Source organism: Takifugu rubripes, chromosome 2 (assembly GCF_901000725.2).
Source record: "Takifugu rubripes chromosome 2, fTakRub1.2, whole genome shotgun sequence".
NCBI classification, from domain to species: Eukaryota; Metazoa; Chordata; class Actinopteri; order Tetraodontiformes; family Tetraodontidae; genus Takifugu; species Takifugu rubripes.
In genome coordinates, this window is record NC_042286.1 from 2,002,209 (window position 1) to 2,019,038 (window position 16,830).

At 41.0% G+C, this 16,830-nt stretch overlaps 1 protein-coding gene across 2 annotated transcripts; it reads left to right on the plus strand.

Annotated features, from left to right (window-relative positions):
* Window positions 1-1,457: 1,457 nt before the first annotated feature.
* Window positions 1,458-10,083, plus strand: mocs1 (molybdenum cofactor synthesis 1). 2 transcript variants are annotated; one of them, XM_011614248.2, is made up of 11 exons: window positions 1,458-1,737; window positions 2,529-2,640; window positions 3,212-3,379; window positions 4,385-4,549; window positions 4,833-4,894; window positions 5,314-5,425; window positions 5,660-5,772; window positions 5,894-6,004; window positions 6,568-6,688; window positions 7,544-7,591; window positions 7,763-10,083. In XM_011614248.2, exons 1-11 carry the CDS (start codon window positions 1,546-1,548, stop codon window positions 8,719-8,721), a joined length of 2,163 nt encoding a protein of 720 aa, XP_011612550.2. In that variant the 5' UTR covers window positions 1,458-1,545; the 3' UTR covers window positions 8,722-10,083. The 2 variants fall into 2 exon arrangements, with proteins under 2 accessions (XP_011612550.2, XP_011612561.1); XM_011614259.2 differs by having other exon boundaries at window positions 7,544-7,606; window positions 7,763-7,905.
* Window positions 10,084-16,830: the final 6,747 nt, after the last annotated feature.

A 16,830-nucleotide genomic window follows, 5' to 3' on the forward strand; every position in this document is an offset into this window, starting at 1 on the left:
CAACCTAAAGAATCATTGGAAACATGTCATGACGCATAGTTTTTTTTGTTTTGTTTTTTAATTAACTGTTTTTATCGACACCAAATTCGAAAAACCATCACATTCTAGCATAGACTTTTTTTGGCCTTGATGTTCCAAAACGTTCAGCACTGGAAAAATTTGACATGTAAAAAATTAGGAATCAGTGTAAAAAAAAATCTACATCTGAAGAAATTTACAGGCCAAAATTTGGCTGAAAAGAAGTCATTCGCAAAGATCTGTGTAACCATGGAGAAGCAATTCATTCAACATCCAGACAGTCAAGTTACACCCTACTGTTAATGTGACACCACAACAGTAGCAACACAGGGGACTCGACAGGAAGGATATTTAGCCTGTCACGAGGTGCAGTCAGAACCAGTTTGATCTTTAATGGGGTCTCAACATCCCCAAGATCGCACTGATTTTGACCCATCTCTTGGTAAATATTTGATCGCTAATGTGGTAGTGTCACATGCCCATGGGGCCTAACTTGATTGGCTGGATGTCATTGCAATTGATGCTCAAAATTTTGCTACAATGAGGGAAAATAATCTGTGCTAGAATTGTGATGGGTTTTAAAATTCAAAGTCATATTTTGATGCAAACAAATTGAGGTGCAAAGATTCATCAAAATATGGATTTACTTCCATAAGAACATCACATTGCTTATAAGTCTCAAAAAGGTTTGTTTTGGATTAAAGACCATGCTTTCTCACAGTATCCCCATTGATGAGAATATTTTTTCCTAAAATAAATGTAAAACGTATAAGTGAGCTCATGTTATCTACTTTTCCAGAGTATACTGTAGTAGGGGGACAGGGCCTTGTTGACATGCATTTTACACTCTTATTGATTTCTTGGAATAAATAATTTTTTTTTAAAAACCAACGTAATTGTTCCAAATCAAAGACCAAATTTCTGGTGTATATTTTCTATTTGTCATTTTCATGTCTTATGTCAGTACAATTATAAACAATCAAATAGACAATGTGAACCAGTGACATGTTGCCCCACATCGGGTAAGTTGTCTCACTGGATTTTACAATTATTAAATAGAGGACAAAAATTGTGTTGCGTAAAAAACACAATATTGCTTATGTATTAGAACATCTAAATGATTAAAGGGAGACAAAATTATTGAAACTTGAGCAGCACGTAATAAAATCATGAATTTATTGAATTCTAAAAGAAAATAATGCCCAGATTTGCACTGCCATCTGCTGGTAAAGAATAGAAACGCTAAAGGCTCTTCTGGTCACGTGATCATCACACGCCGCAAACGAAGGATTTCCAGAAAGGTTTTAATAACATTAATATTCTTATTACTAGTTTAGTCTTTATTGCTAATTTATTTAGTGTCAAACTTACACATTTTAGCTGATAAAATAATTACCCGGACCGTCTGCTGGCCCCGCCCCTGACACTGTCCTCCCACTCTGATGACGTATTTCCGGCTCGAACTGTAGCGCAGGGACTCTCTGTAAACATTTATGGGAGATTTAGAAGCTGTCATTAAACCTACTAATGTCTCCTCACGCTGCAATGCGCCTCTGTGATAAGCGGGTGTTTTGGAGCAACCTAAGAAAGGCCTTTCAGTGTTTGGACAGGAACATAAAGAGACGGTACTCCGGTGCAACGCAGCATAATAATGAACTTGAAGACTCGACTTCATCTGCTTCAAACTTGTCCTCATCTCTGAAAAGTCGCCCAGTAAAGGTACAGAATTCAAACAGTGCATTTAAGGAAAGTTTTTAAAAGTGCCCGGGTACATATTGTGCTTATTTGACAAGATTACAAGATGACAAGATGTTAAGTATTACGTTCGGCGCCCGTTTCCCATTCTGGTAAAATATTAATCCAGGAGTGTTGATGATTATTTTAGACGAGTAAACCGAAAACACCAATTTATCTAAGATAAATCTGGCTGGTGTTGTTGGGACTTAAGCAGGTTTCATATAAGAAGAGTTTCTGTTTTCTGTATAAAATGAATTGTTAGTCGATAGATGTTAAGGAATTCATTGTGAAACATCACTCGTTAAACTTTGTTTCCAAAGGTCATGCGCCAGCGGACACGTGCGACCCTGTCAAATGTTGACTTCACGCATTTTAGTGCAAATCACGCTCATTAAGTTTATGTTACATGAGTTTAAGATTTTAATCTTGGCTCAGACCAAGTAGATTACAGTACAAGACACTTTTTTTAACTGTCCTTTAAATAAAATACATGGACACAAATGGCAATGTAGAATTTAGACACCAGTTAAATAATAATAATAAAAAAAGATTAAGATTAACCCTAAAGCAATACGTTCAAAAAAGAGTGGGTGGTTTCAGAAAGGTAATAGTTGTGTGTTTCATTAAAGGACAAGTAAGTGCTTAGTTTACCTTTTGTTATATAGGGAAAGAGAGAGAGCAGAATAACAAACAAGACAAAGAGCATTTTAGTTTTCTTTGGGAAATGGTCTGTCACCCCACCTCCATAATTTCCTGCCATCCTTCCAAACTAGGAGAGACCTGGAGAGCATGGTATACTGCCATTTTCAGCATTCCTGACTGACAAGTTTGGCCGGAGACACAACTACCTCCGTATCTCTCTGACTGAGAAATGCAACCTGCGCTGTGAGTGTTCTCGCTGTGCTGCGCAATAACGTCCAGTACAACTGCTGCAACCATGCACACCATCACAATGCTTTTTCATGCTTTTTCAAAAATATTGAATTTTCAAGGGAACAGCCATTAGACGAATAAGTAGTTTGTTTGTTTTTTGTGGGTTTTTTTTAAAAACAGTAACCCCAAACTGAGGTTTTACACATTCAACTTGTATGTCATGAATTCCAAATGGTTGTTTGAAGATCTGTCTATCATGGATCTTTGGACCTTTCTCTCAGACTTACTGCACAGTTACCAAAATCTTCTTATGATCAAATCGAGAACAAACAATGTTTTTCTTGACTTTGAAATCCTTTTCTTTTTTCTTTGCTTTGGTATTGGATTCTTTACTTAAAACATGTCAACATGTTCAAAAAAGTGAATGCTTATTTGCTTCCACCCCCTTGCTAACACCCATGTCAGCAGTAATACGATCACGTGTGACAGCCTGTGTCCTTAGGAAATACTTGGGGAAAAAAACTTTTGACAACTAATTTACAAGTAGTAAATTGCACATTTTCTATATTTTTCCCTTTTCCAGGTCAGTACTGTATGCCAGAGGACGGAGTGAAGCTCACACCACGGGGCCAGCTGTTGTCCACCTCGGAGGTTCTGAAACTGGCTCGCCTCTTTGTCCACGAGGGGGTGGAAAAAATTCGTCTCACTGGTGGAGAACCCCTCATTAGACCCGATGTTCTGGATATCATTTGTAAGGAATAAATGAAAGGTTGATAAATGCTGATTAGACCAATCTGCTTCAATCCTCACTCAGATGCTGAAGCATGTTGTGCTGGGATAATATTAGTAGCCTTCAGCAGAAATTGTCCTGTTTGATATGTTTAATATAATAAAGTTAGAGCTGTTAAAGTGAATGTGGTATTCTAGATCTAGAATCTTTGCCAGGAAATAGAGTGTGACTAATCAGGAAAAGAGCCTGATTAAGCTTAACAAATATCAGGATTATCACGGTTTCTTGTGACAAACCACCACCGTGACCTCATGTGACCCAGTGCCAGACTGATTGTATATACTCTTTTTGTAAAGTAACAGTATTTAACTAAAACCTTCCCCTCTTAGCTTGAAGATTGTTTTATACTTTTGTGATTTTGGATGGGAAGTGCAAAATTTGGAGTATTAAGTAATAAATACGGTAATGATTTGAAAGAGGTTAGTCAGGATTTAAAAACACATAACCATTAATTATTGCATTATAAATTTCAGAAATTTGTTGAAATTCTACATAAATCCTTCAGCTAGTGCATCTATTAAATGCGCACTTATTGTGTCCCAGATTTAATATCCTGCAGCAATGCTACTGTATGTCTTCCCCTTTATTTCTTTCAAAGGTGCAGGAATCAGACCTTTGGTTGATCCAGATACTTCAGCAGATTTTAGCAAAACATCAGTCTCGTCTTCAAGATGTAACATTTGAGAGACATTCAGAAAACAGAATCATGTTTGGGTGTAAACTCCTTAGGAATAGATCAGGGGCACACACCGTTATACAAGACGACACTGCTCCAGCCCCACTGACCCCCTCAGGACACAATTTCTCTACAGACTGCCAAACCATGACTAATGTATTTGCATTTACAGGGATTCATGTGTCTCTTCTTTCCTCTTTACAGATGCTATGTAAATATAGAATTGATGATGGAAATTGGGGTTTTACTAACAGTTTTTCTTACTTCCTCTTCTCGGATGTGTTCTACAGCAAAACTGAGGACGGTGGAGGGCCTAAAAACAATTGCAGTGACAACCAATGGAATCAACCTGGCCAGACTCCTGCCTAAGTTGAAAGAGGCTGGTGTTGATCTGATAAACATAAGTCTGGATTCACTGGTTCCAGCCAAATTTGAGTTCATCGTCAGACGCAAAGGTAAAGATAAAATCCAGCACATGAGCGTGACTGTACACTTGACGGAGGGTTCTTTCACCTCGTAGCCTGTGGAATTAGGCAACTTTAAGTTTAATTTTTGGAAGTGAATTGATAGATATGTTTGTTTTGTTTGACCCTTTTAATTCACCTAATGGTTGAGTAGCATTGCAGAAATGTTGCAGCATAAAATTGCAACATTAAGAATTTGCAGGACACCTTCATTTGTTGTTACTGTTCCTTGAGAATTTTATCTCATCTGCATCACCAACTTCCACTCCTCCAGGGTTCCACAAGGTCATGGAGGGCATCGATAAAGCCATTGAAATGGGCTATAACCCTGTGAAGGTATTTGAACTGAGAAATATATATTACCGGTGGACCTTTTTAAAAGAAATGCTGGCATTTATCAAGTCTATATGTTCTATTTTATTGCACCTTGTAGAAATAGGCCATCTCTCTCCAGTGTTGTCAGGGGTCATATACTGTTGTTAGTTCTGCTGAAAATCTTACTGCTTAATGACACATAATGTCATTAATGTCACATTAATGCTCACATTCATGCTCACATTAGTCACATTAATCACATGTCATTAATGCTTAATGTCACATAAGCAACACATTTATTTTAGTTGAGTCACAAAGCAGTAGCACATAAATCTGATTCGTTATATATTTCCTGGAAAACCACGTTGATGTTTCCTGCCAAAGATACAAAGCTGCAGAGGATAATCAGGGGTTGAATCCTGAGTGTCAATTCCCTGTAGGTCAACTGTGTGATCATGCGAGGCCTCAACGAGGACGAACTGCTGGATTTTGTGTCGCTGACAGAGACGAAGCCTCTGGAGGTGCGTTTCATCGAATACATGCCCTTTGACGGTAAGTGTTGACGTTGGAAAGATCTGAACTTTTAACTCGTCACAATTTTTATTCCATTTCAAACACAGATTGGGAAAAAGGGTAATTGTAAAAGAAAAGCAGGACCTTTACTTGCCAAACAAATGGTGGCAATGAATGTATTTAGAGAACGAATCTCAATTTTAGGTGAATGATGTAATTATACGGGGATTCTTTTTGTCTCTTTCCTGTCATGGATACTTCACTTGTTTATAGGGAACAAGTGGAATTTTAAAAAGATGGTGAGTTACCAGGAGATGCTGGACTGCATCAGACAGCAGTGGCCAAACCTGGAAAAGCTTCAGTGTGGACACACAGAAACTGCCAAGGTCAGCATGTACAGCCACCTATTTGTGTAGGGAGCAAAATCATCATCTACAATATATTCACTGCTTCTACGTAGTGTGTTTATAGGAATAACCTTTAACTTTTAGCTTTGTGCCCTCCCAGACGTTTAAAGTTCCGGGCTTCAAGGGTCGGGTTGGCTTCATCACCTCCATGTCTGACCATTTCTGTGGCTCCTGCAACCGCCTGCGCATCACTGCAGATGGAAATCTGAAGGTTCATTCCTTATTAGATTTATCCATTCCATTGTCAATGTTGTGAATTCTCTTGAATTATCAACGGTCTGAATTTTTTATCATTAGATTTTTTGATTCCCCTACCTACCGAAACAAAAAGGTTGTTTTTAATATAAGTGAAACATAATAAGGTAAAACTGATGAGACTTTTTAATGTTGCAGCCTACGAAAGGAAAATATTACCACGCAGAGACAAATATTTTACATAGTCTGTGTTGAATAAGAGCACGTGAAATCTCACGTTTAGTGCTAATATTACAGCAGATAATAATCAGCTGCTTTTGGATGTACAGATTTTTTTTTCCCTGAGATGATAATAATCAAGGCTTTATTTGCAAGAAATCCAATATTTCAGCCTAAATAAACAAACAACTACCTTCATCAGGTAGTTTATTATCATTTGAGCACTATTACACAACAAATAAATATTTTGTTCTAAAAGTTGATGTGTTAGATGCAGGAAAAATAGATGGAACTGATCGTCAGATGTGAGGGTCGGCACGTATTCAAAACTACAGCGCTTGTGCCTTCCTCACCTCTCAGGTGTGTTTATTTGGGAACTCTGAGGTGTCTCTGAGAGATTTGCTGCGTTCTGGGGCATCTGATGAAGAGCTGCTGCAAATCATCGGTGCCGCTGTGGGCAGGAAGAAGAAGCAACATGCAGGTGAGGTCTCTTTACATTCAACTACCGGTAATTCATTCATTCCTTTGTGTCAAATTAAAATGTATTTGATTCTCATCCGCCTCCTTTTATCGTAACAGCCGTTCAAGACACAAAAGGGACCAAATGATCAAATTATTAGTGACCAAACATGTATGTTAAAGCCAAACATGCGTTCTTCTTTTAGTCTTCCTGCAGTGCTTACAGGATGTCCTGCTCAACTCTCCAGGGTTCTGTGATGAGACGCTTGCTTGGGTTATTCGGGAAAGTTAGATTTGGCTGAAAAAGTGCAGGTCTTAAAACAGTCTGGCGTGGTCAGTGGAGAATGGGCCACGAGCGGCCAATAAACAAAGGTCTGCTGGCTCTGCTTCACCAGGATGCATTATGGGAAGATGGGAAGCCGCCAGAGATGGTGTGATTATGTGGTCAACGCTCTGCTTGAAAAACTAGAGTCATTCCAGGGCCCATATGAGCATTTGTTTGGTACCTGCTCAAGGGTAGCTCGGCAGTGCTCTGAAGGTGTTCTGGCTCCTTTCTCTACTACTCTAACGTGGAAGGTGTCCTGGTAGTAGAGAAAGGAGCCAGAACACCTTCCATGTTTTGTCTGTGCTGGGGTTCCAACCAAGAATCCTCTGCTCCTCAGCCCAGTTCCCAACAGACTGAGCTACTGAGCCCATGAAAGCTGCAGCCCTGCTGTATATGATGGTTATTTTGACACGTTTCACTTCACAAGAGTTCACAAGATTTTGAGCCACCCTTTTTGACTAAACATTGAATAATGTTCGAGTTTCAAAAATTGTGCTTGTATATAATTTATAGAGCATTTTGAATGTCACGTCTTCTCCTTTGCTTTCTCAGGCATGGTCAACATCTCACAGATGAAAAACAGGCCTATGATCCTCATTGGTGGGTGACGTAGCTGTACGTACACACACTTGCTTTTCTTTTTCTTGTAAAATATATTTTTCCCGGAGGCTTGAAGCGCCACATAAAAGAAGACAATGTCTATTTAGTCTCCAGATAATGGGATTGCTTTCCCCATCTTTGTTTTTGACCCAGTCCTTTCTTTTTCTGCAGCTGCTGGGACCAGCAGGAGAATCTTAAACAGAGAGGATTTTAGGTGCCTTCTAGATAGCACCGCTTCGGGACGGACAGACAGCTCTGGCTTCTCCAGAAACTCCGCTAGTGGGGGTGCTTTTGTTAAATCAGATATCAAAATTAAAAAAACAAATGTGGCTGATGATCTTAACAATGCGACCTCTTTGAGGGAGCACGCAAACTTTTTAAATGTTTCTGTGCACAAAAATAAGACCTACACTTATAAAAGCTGTCTCAGCTATACACACAGCAGGGGTCAGTGTGCTTTAAACAGAGACATTATCGGGACCCCTGGAAGGCATGTTTGTTACCCACTACCCATGAATACCATAACCAGGTACCATAATCTCCGTTTTAACCACAGCCAGAATCCCAGGACAGAGCTTGTAAGCTCTCAGACAACAGACATTAACGTTCACCAATATAACACCACTGATGACAAGCTAACACACACAGATGACCAGGGAAGAGCTAAAATGGTAAATGTCGGAGGGAAAAATCCTACGCAGCGCAAAGCAACGGCATCTGCTACAGTCATTTTGGGTCCCGTTGCCTTCAAATTGCTTCGGGATAACCAGCTGGCAAAGGGTGACGCATTAGCCGTGGCACAGTTAGCTGGCATCATGGCTTCGAAGCAGACCTCGGCCCTCATCCCACTTTGTCACACGCTGCCCTTAGACGGAACCACTGTCACCTTTGACCTCGATGACGTGCCGAACGCGGCTGTCATCACAGCGATGTGTCACACTACAGCCAAGACGGGTGTGGAGATGGAGGCTCTAACAGCTGCGTCTGTTGCAGCTCTGACAGTATATGACATGTGCAAGGCAGTAAGCCATGACATCATCATCACAGACGTGAAGCTCCTCAGTAAGACTGGTGGAAAGAGGGATTTTCATCGTTATCCTCGACCTTCGACTTCAGGCCAGGATGGTTAATGTCATCGTAATAACAGCATAGAACATCATCAAAAATGCTGCTGTAAGATTAATGTGAATGAAAAATGTGAAATATGCATAATATGTGTGTTTTATTGCCTTGTCTCTTTGTCCTCAAAATGTGAATGAGCCTCAATGGCCTAAAACATACAGAACATCATCGAGCTGCAATAGTTGCTTTTGTCTATAGGGGGCGCTCATCCACAGCGTTGAAGGTCTCTTCAAGTTCTGCAGCAGAGCTCAACTCAAGTTGAGAAACGTGAAGCTGATACCAACCAACCTGTTGTGTAATAACAAAAATGTTTGAATGTGATTAATTGCAGTGTTGATTAATAAACTCGTAGCACACTACAATGAAAGAGACGCAGCTGCTTGTTGAGCCACGACAACCAACTCATTTAAATACAGCAGCTTAGCTTTTTTTTTTATAGTGACAGCTTCAAGATGTAACATGTATGGAGAAACCTGTGGCATAGATAGCCCAGGGAAACTTTTAGCCCATTCTTCCACACAGTCCAGGTTGAGTAGGCCTCTTCCGTGAACTCTGATCCTAAGTTCTTCCTATAGATGTTATATTGCCTAAGCTGTAGCAACTTCATTTTCTTTCTCACACAATTAATAGTTTCCTTGGCTTTGTTGTGGAAATCATTGTCTTGCTGAAATGCCCACATGTGTTTCATTTTCAGGATGCTGTCCACACACTTTTCCGTTCCTTCTTTCCATTCATAGAGTTTGCCAGTCCTGAACAGTCCCACATCAAGATGATCCCAATTCCAATCTTCAGTGTTAGCATGTTAGTAGTGCTTTATTTATTGTTTTTTAAAAATTATTGTGCATGCTAATTCCAGGTTGTTTAGGTCTTAAATGCTCCTGTTTTTTTTCCAGTCCTTTTTATGCCATCTTGGTCACCATCTGGATTTGATCAGTAACTACATTTGTCACATGTATATGCTGTAATGTCTCATTTGGCTTCAGCCACTCATTTTTTTTCTTTTTTACATCCTGCCTGAAAAGAAAATGGACTTGTGATTACCTTCGCTGTATTTGAATAGCTTTTTTCTTCTTATCGAATGATGTTAAGCCCAGGAAAAGTACAGGGTGATGTGATGGATTCTGTTTGAATATGGTGCGATGAGAAAATCACACAGGCTGCCACCAAAGAAGCACATAAAAGAAAATATATGCGCCCGAGGAAGTGCGTTATTACAGAAAAAACAATATGAACTATTATTCTTCCAGTCACATGCTCAGCAGAAACTATCCTTAATGGTTTATTTTCAGTTTTGTTTCTTTCATATATTCCAGCTTTTATTGCCTCATTTCAAAAAAAATATATTAAAAAGTCTTTGAGATGAACAGTTAGAGGATTCTCCTACTGTCTTTGTCCTCACAGGGAAGCACTTTTTGTGATAATGACCACAGAGTGACTCCAGGGGTTTTATAGCTTCCTAAACATGTCATGTTCGGTGAAGCACCATCGGTGTTCCTCCTGTATTTCAGTTTGTAACTAGAAGTTTTGCAACCGTGTAGAACCTAAAGAACATAAATTAATAGACATGTGGGCCCAATAATAGGATTTGTGCAGTGTTTAAAGCCCCAAGAACATCTTTCCATTTTTTGATCTACTTCTGCGTACTGAAGTTATTGTATAGCATCTACTGTAATTCACTTTTGCTTAAATATTTTCTTATTTCCAATAATCAAAAAAGAGTGGCCAGCTTTGCCGGGTTCCACTCTGCTTCTGAGTCTTGTCAGGCTCCTCTTCTCATCTCGCTTCATCCCCATTTCAACTGTGACCTCTGACCTCTGCGTGAATCAGCCTTAATATGACTTCCTGCTGCTGCTGCAGCAGGCAAGAGCTGCCGATGTTGCCAAGAATAACACACAAACACATTCAGTCTTCATGAGACACACATCCAGTTTACAAAAACACACATTTAGAGTCTCCAGAGGATGGATACTGTTACAGAAAACAAATACAGTTTTCACATACATTTATTTGTATTTTCCTCTCTTGACACCTGCACTGCGCTTTTATTTATTCATCTCTGACTTGTAGCAATAAACACTCCAGATTCAAATGAAGTAAAGGAAACATCATTGCAATAAGCCATGAAGCATTAAATGCATTAAACATAATGAACGCTGCACAGAGGCAAGACACAACCCAGCGTTTCCTTGTATTAATTAGCAGAGTAATTAGAAGAAAAGTACTCACTTCAGTTCAATGCATCTTTATTTATGGAGTATCTGTATCTGCCAACAACTGGACCATCACCAGATGTGCTGACTGTGGGAACATACAGGGTCTCCAACGAGCCCTTAAACTCCTTCAGCCCTATTGTTATGCTGATGACACTCAGCTATATCTATCCATGAAACCAGAGGAGACAGAGCAGTTAGTGAAGCTTCAGACCTGTCTTAAAGACATAAAGTCTCTGATGTCTTCAGACTTCCTTCTCCTTAACTCAGGAAAAACTGATGTTGACTTCCTGAACCTTTCAGGGATAGATTAGATCACATTATCACTCTAGATGGTATCTCCCTAGCATCTAGTCTCTCTGTGAGGAATCTAGGAGTAACTTTTGACCAAAATCTGTCCTTTAAGTCACACATTAGAATAGTCTCTAGAAGTGCCTTTTTTCACTTGAGAAACATCACAAAGATCAGGAAGCTACTGACACGGCATGATGCTGAAAAGTTAGTCCATGCATTTGTTACTTCCAGGCTGGACTATTGTAATTCTTTATTATCAGGGTGTCCAAACAACTCTTTAAGAAGCCTCCAGTTGATCCAAAATGCTGCAGCCAGAGTTCTGACAGGTACTGACAAAAGAGATCACATAACTCCTGTAATGGCGTCGCTTCATTGGCTGCCTGTCAAATTTAAAATAACTTAAAATCCTTCTTCTGGCCTACAAGCTCCATCCTACCTGGAGGAGCTAGTGACGCCTTATTATGCCAATAGACCGCTCCGCTCTCAGAATGCTGGTCTACTTGTGTGAGTTTCTAGGGGTAGAATGGGGGGCTGAGTATTTAGCTACCAGGCCCCCCTGCTGTGGAACCAGCTCCCTGTCCAGGTCCACCCCTGCCTTAAAGTGTGTACAGAAAATCAAACAACAAATTGGTGTATTCAAATTAATATAATTATTATTTGGGAAACTATTCCCTTGTTTTGTTGTGGCCGAGGAAAAGTTGACTGATTTTTACTTTGTCCCATTTACTCTGCCTATTGTTGCGCACAAAACTGGAGTAACAATAGTTAAAATGTTTTTTTTTTAAAAATATTTTATTCTCAGAAAATAAAAACATTGCAAAACTAACATAATTTAAGAGGCAAAAAATGTTTTAGGCCAACTTTCTGGGTAATAGTGATATATAGCTTATGTATGTGTTGCTCTCACCAGTGTTTAAGCAACGGCTTAATCACTGCCACCTTGTAGGACCGGGGTACATAACCTGTCACTAAAGAACCATTGATCTGGTCCAGGATAGAACTGTCTATCAATGGTAAAACATCCTTCAACAGGTGTGTTGGGATGGGATCTAAAAGACACGTGGTGGTCTTGGATTTCTGAATTAGCGAAGACGCCTCAGAAGAATATATAGGGCTGAAGGAGCTTAAGGGCTCGTTGGAGAACCTGTATGTTCCCACAGTCAGCACATCTGGTGATGGTCCAGTTGTTGGGATGGCCTGGTTAGCTTTTTCTCTGATGGCTAGAACTTTATCAGTGAAGAAGCTCATGATAGGTGGATCTAAAACACTGTGACTCTTGGTTAATTTGGCCACAGTGCTGAAAAGAAACCTGGGGTTGTTCTTGTTTTCTTCAATTAAAGAAGAAAAATAAGCCATTCTAGCTTTACGGAGGGCCTTTTTGTAAACTACTAGACAGTCTTTCCAGGCTATATGATAGCTATCTATTTTACAAGAATGCCACTTCCTTTCTAGTCTGTGCGCTTTCTGCTTGAGGGTCCTAATGTGTGAATTATACCAGGGGGCACACCTCCTTTGATTTACTATTTTCTTTTTCAGGGGGGCAACAGAATCAAGTCTGATTCTCAGTGAGGTTGCTGCACTTTCAGCAATAGAGTCAACCTCAGCAGGGCTAAGATTATAATGATTGATCCCTGGGGAAACACACTGTGGTCCTGGGATCAATGCAGGGATCGCTTCCTTAAACTTAGCTACAGCATTATCTGAAAGACATCTGCTATAGTAAGACTGTGTACTGAGCATAAAAAAAATCCTTAATCATAAATGTAAAAGGGATCAATGAATGATCTGACAGGAGTGGGTTCTGAGGGAACACTGACACATGTTCTACCTCAACACCATAAGGCAGAACTAGAGCTAAGGTGTGGATGAAGCTATGAGTTGGTTGGTTTATCTGCTGGAGGAAACCAACTGACTCAAGTAATGAAATGAAGCTATTTCTAAAGCTGTCATTTATAACGTCTATATGTATATTAAAGTCTCCAATAATAATGACTTTGTCCGTTCTAAGGACCAAGTCAGATAAGAAATCAGAGAACTCAGAAAGGAACTCTGAATTCCGTCCAGCAGGGGGCCGATATATAACTACAAACAAGTGGCTTTTCTGTCCTGACAATCCAGGGTCCAGACCAGGATGCAGAGTTGTAGTCTTACACACCTCTCTGCTGCTTCCATAGAACCCTCATCCACCAACAATAATACATTTAACTCTATAGAGGTAGTCTGTGTTCCAAAGTTAAAAGTTCACCAAGCACAGAGCAGGGGAGTGGTCAATCACCATAATCTTATTAAAATTAACACCAAAGCACAAATTGGAGAAACTAACATCACAATTAAATGTGGATTATTAAATATTAGATCTCTTTTGTGTAAATCCCTGTTAGTGCACAACCTGATAGTGGATCATCACATTGATTTATTTTGTCTTACTGAGACCTGGCTTCAGGAGGAGGAGTATGTTAGCTTAAATGAATCTACTCCTCCTACCCATCTTAATTATCATATTCCTCGTGGCACTGGTCTAGGAGGGGGAGTGGCAGCAATCTATCACTACAAGTTATTAATTAATCCTTGCCCCATCCCAACACACCTGTTGAAGGATGTTTTACCATTGATAGGCAGTTCTATCCTGGACCAGATCAATGGTTCTTTAGTGACAGGTGGCAGTGATTAAGCCGTTGCTTAAAAAACCCTTACTGGATCCTGATGTACTAGCAAATTATAGGCCGATATCCAACCTTCCTTTTATCTCTAAAATTCTAGAGAAGGTGGTGGTGACTCAGTTACTGGAGCACCTGCAGAGGAACAGCCTGTTTGAGATGTTTCAGTCAGGCTTTAGAGCTCACCACAGCACAGAAACAGCACTTCTTAAAGTTACTAATGATCTTCTCATAGCTTCAGATCATGGACTGGTTTCTATGCTGGTTCTGCTGGACCTCAGTGCTGCTTTTGATACAGTTGATCATGGCATCCTGTTACAGAGACTGGAACATGTGATTGGGATTAAAGGGACAGCACTAGACTGGTTTAGATCATATTTATCAGATACCAGTTTGCTCATGTCCACAGCATTCTCTCTGCCTACAGTAGGGTTACCCATGGAGTTCCACAAGATTCTGTACTTGGACCAATCCTTTTCACCTTGTACATGCTTCCCTTAGGAAACATTATTCAGCAGCATGGAATAAATTTTCATTGTTATGCTGATGACAGATTAATGCATGAAACAAGGAGACAGGCTGGACTATTGTAATTCTTTAGAGCTAGTGATACCTTATCAGCCCAATAGACCGCTCCACTCTCAGAATGCTGGTCTACTTGTGGTTCCCAGAGTTTCTAGGAGTAGAATGGGGGGCCGAGCATTTAGCTACCAGGCCCCCCTGCTATGGAACCAGCTCCCTGTCCAGGTACGGGAGGCTGACTCCATCTCTATTTTTAAGAATAGACTTAAAACCTACCTCTTTGAAAAAGCTTACTGTCACTAATTCTGTAGTTTCAGTTACTATCCTAGACAGACACATTATCATACTTAGGGGGTCGTGTAATTATTAAGATGTCTGTGTAAATTCTCAGTCATCCAGGTCATTGTATCCAAGGTAGTTTTCTCTGTCAACTGGACTGGGTTTCTTCTCTTGAAGACGTTTCGCCTTCTATCCAGAAGGCTTCTTCAGTTCTGAAATCGCTGAGAGTCGTTAGCAGGGTCGTTGGTCGGGTCGTTCACCTAGTTTCTGTTGAGATGTCTCCCCTTTGTCTGCTGGGTCACATGGTGATGAGTCACTGGGTCTCTTGGAATGGTGTGAATGTTTGTTTTGCTGTTGGAAGGAGTGGAGGACTGCATTGTATGTGGGTGATAGGAAGTGCCTCAGGCCACCACCTCTGTTTAAGGATGGTTTCTCCAATTTAACATGGATAGCTTCCTTGACCCCCCTTTCGAACCAGCGGTCTTCTCTGGCCAGTATCCGTACTTGGCTGTCCTCGAAGGAGTGCCCACTCTCCTTTAAGTGTAAGTGGACTGCTGAATCCTGACCCGAAGAGGTGGCACGTCTGTGTTGTGCCATTCTTCTGTGTAGAGGTTGTTTGGTTTCCCCAATGTACAGTTCCTGGCATTTCTCCTGGCACTGTACAGCATAAACAACATTACTTTGTTTGGGCCTTGGTGTCTTGTCCTTTGGGTGTACTAACCTCTGTCTGAGAGTGTTGCTGGGTTTGAAATGAACCGGTATGTCGTGTTTCTGGAGGATCCTCCTAAACTTCTCCGAGACTCCAGACAGGTAGGGGATGGAAACGCTGCGGCGTTTGTTTCTCTCCTCCTCTCCTTTGCTGAGGTCTTGCTTTCTTGAGGTTTTGGTGAAGGCCCAGTCTGGGTAGCCACATGTTTTGAGAGCTGTCTTAATGTGGTCCTGTTCCTTCTTTCTGCCTTGGGATGTGGTGGGTATTTCTCTGGCCCGGTGTTGGAGAGTTCTGATCACTCCCAACTTGTGTTCCAGTGGGTGGTGAGAGTCAAACTGGAGGTACTGGTCGGTGTGCGTAGGTTTTCTGTAGACTTCGATGGTGAGATTTCTGTCCTCAGTGATCTTGACTGCGCAGTCCAGAAAGGCCAGACTGTTTCCTTTTACCTCTTCCCGGGTGAATTTTACATGCTCGTCTGAACCAGTGGCTTGGCGCAGTTCCTGTGAAGGATGTCAGGGCCTGGGATTCCACCTTCTCCATGTATAGATTGGCAACTATAGGGGATACTGGTGAGCCCATGGCATAGCCATGTTTCTGCCTGTAGAAGCCTTCTCTGTACTGGAAATAGGTGGTGTTCAAACACAGGTCCAGCATGGTGCAGATTTGGGCCGGTGTTAAGGTTGTTCTTTCTGTAAGATTCTTGTCCAATAGAAGGTGCTTGTGGATGGTGTCTATGGCGCTGGCGGTGGGGATGCACGTGAAGAGTGACGTGACATCATAAGATACCATAGTCTCTTCTGGAAGTAGTGTGAGTCCAACGACTTTTTGAGCAAAGTCTTGGGAGTTTTTGATGTGGTGTGGGGTGTTGCCAACCATGGGCGACAAGATGGAGGCCAAGTATTTGGAAATGTTGTAGGTTACAGAATTGATGCTGCTTACTATGGGTCTGAGAGGGGTCCCTGGTTTGTGGATCTTGGGCAATCCATAAATGCAAGGGATGGTTTCTCCTGGATATAGACGGTAGTATTGTGGTCTGTCAATGGCTTTATCCTTTTCCAGTTTCTGTAGTAAGTCTACCACCTTCTTCTTGTATGAGCTGGTGGGGTCCCGCTTGAGTTTCTCATACGTGGCGGTATCTGTCAGGAGACTGAGTATTTTGGTGTCATAGTCAGTGGTATTGAGTACGACCGTGCACCTACCTTTGTCAGCTGGTAAGATGGTGATGTTCTTGTCCTTGGCTAAGGATGCAATGGCTCTTTTTTCCTCATTCGTGATATTGGAGGTGGGAGGTTTTGCACTAGCAAGAGCGGCTGTTACCTTGAGTCTAATCTGTTCTGCTTCCGGGAGTTTGTTGTTTCTAATGGCAGTCTCAGTGGCTGTGATGAGTTCGACAGTCGGTACCTCTTCAGGGGTGACTGAAAAATTCAAACCTTTGGACAGCACTTC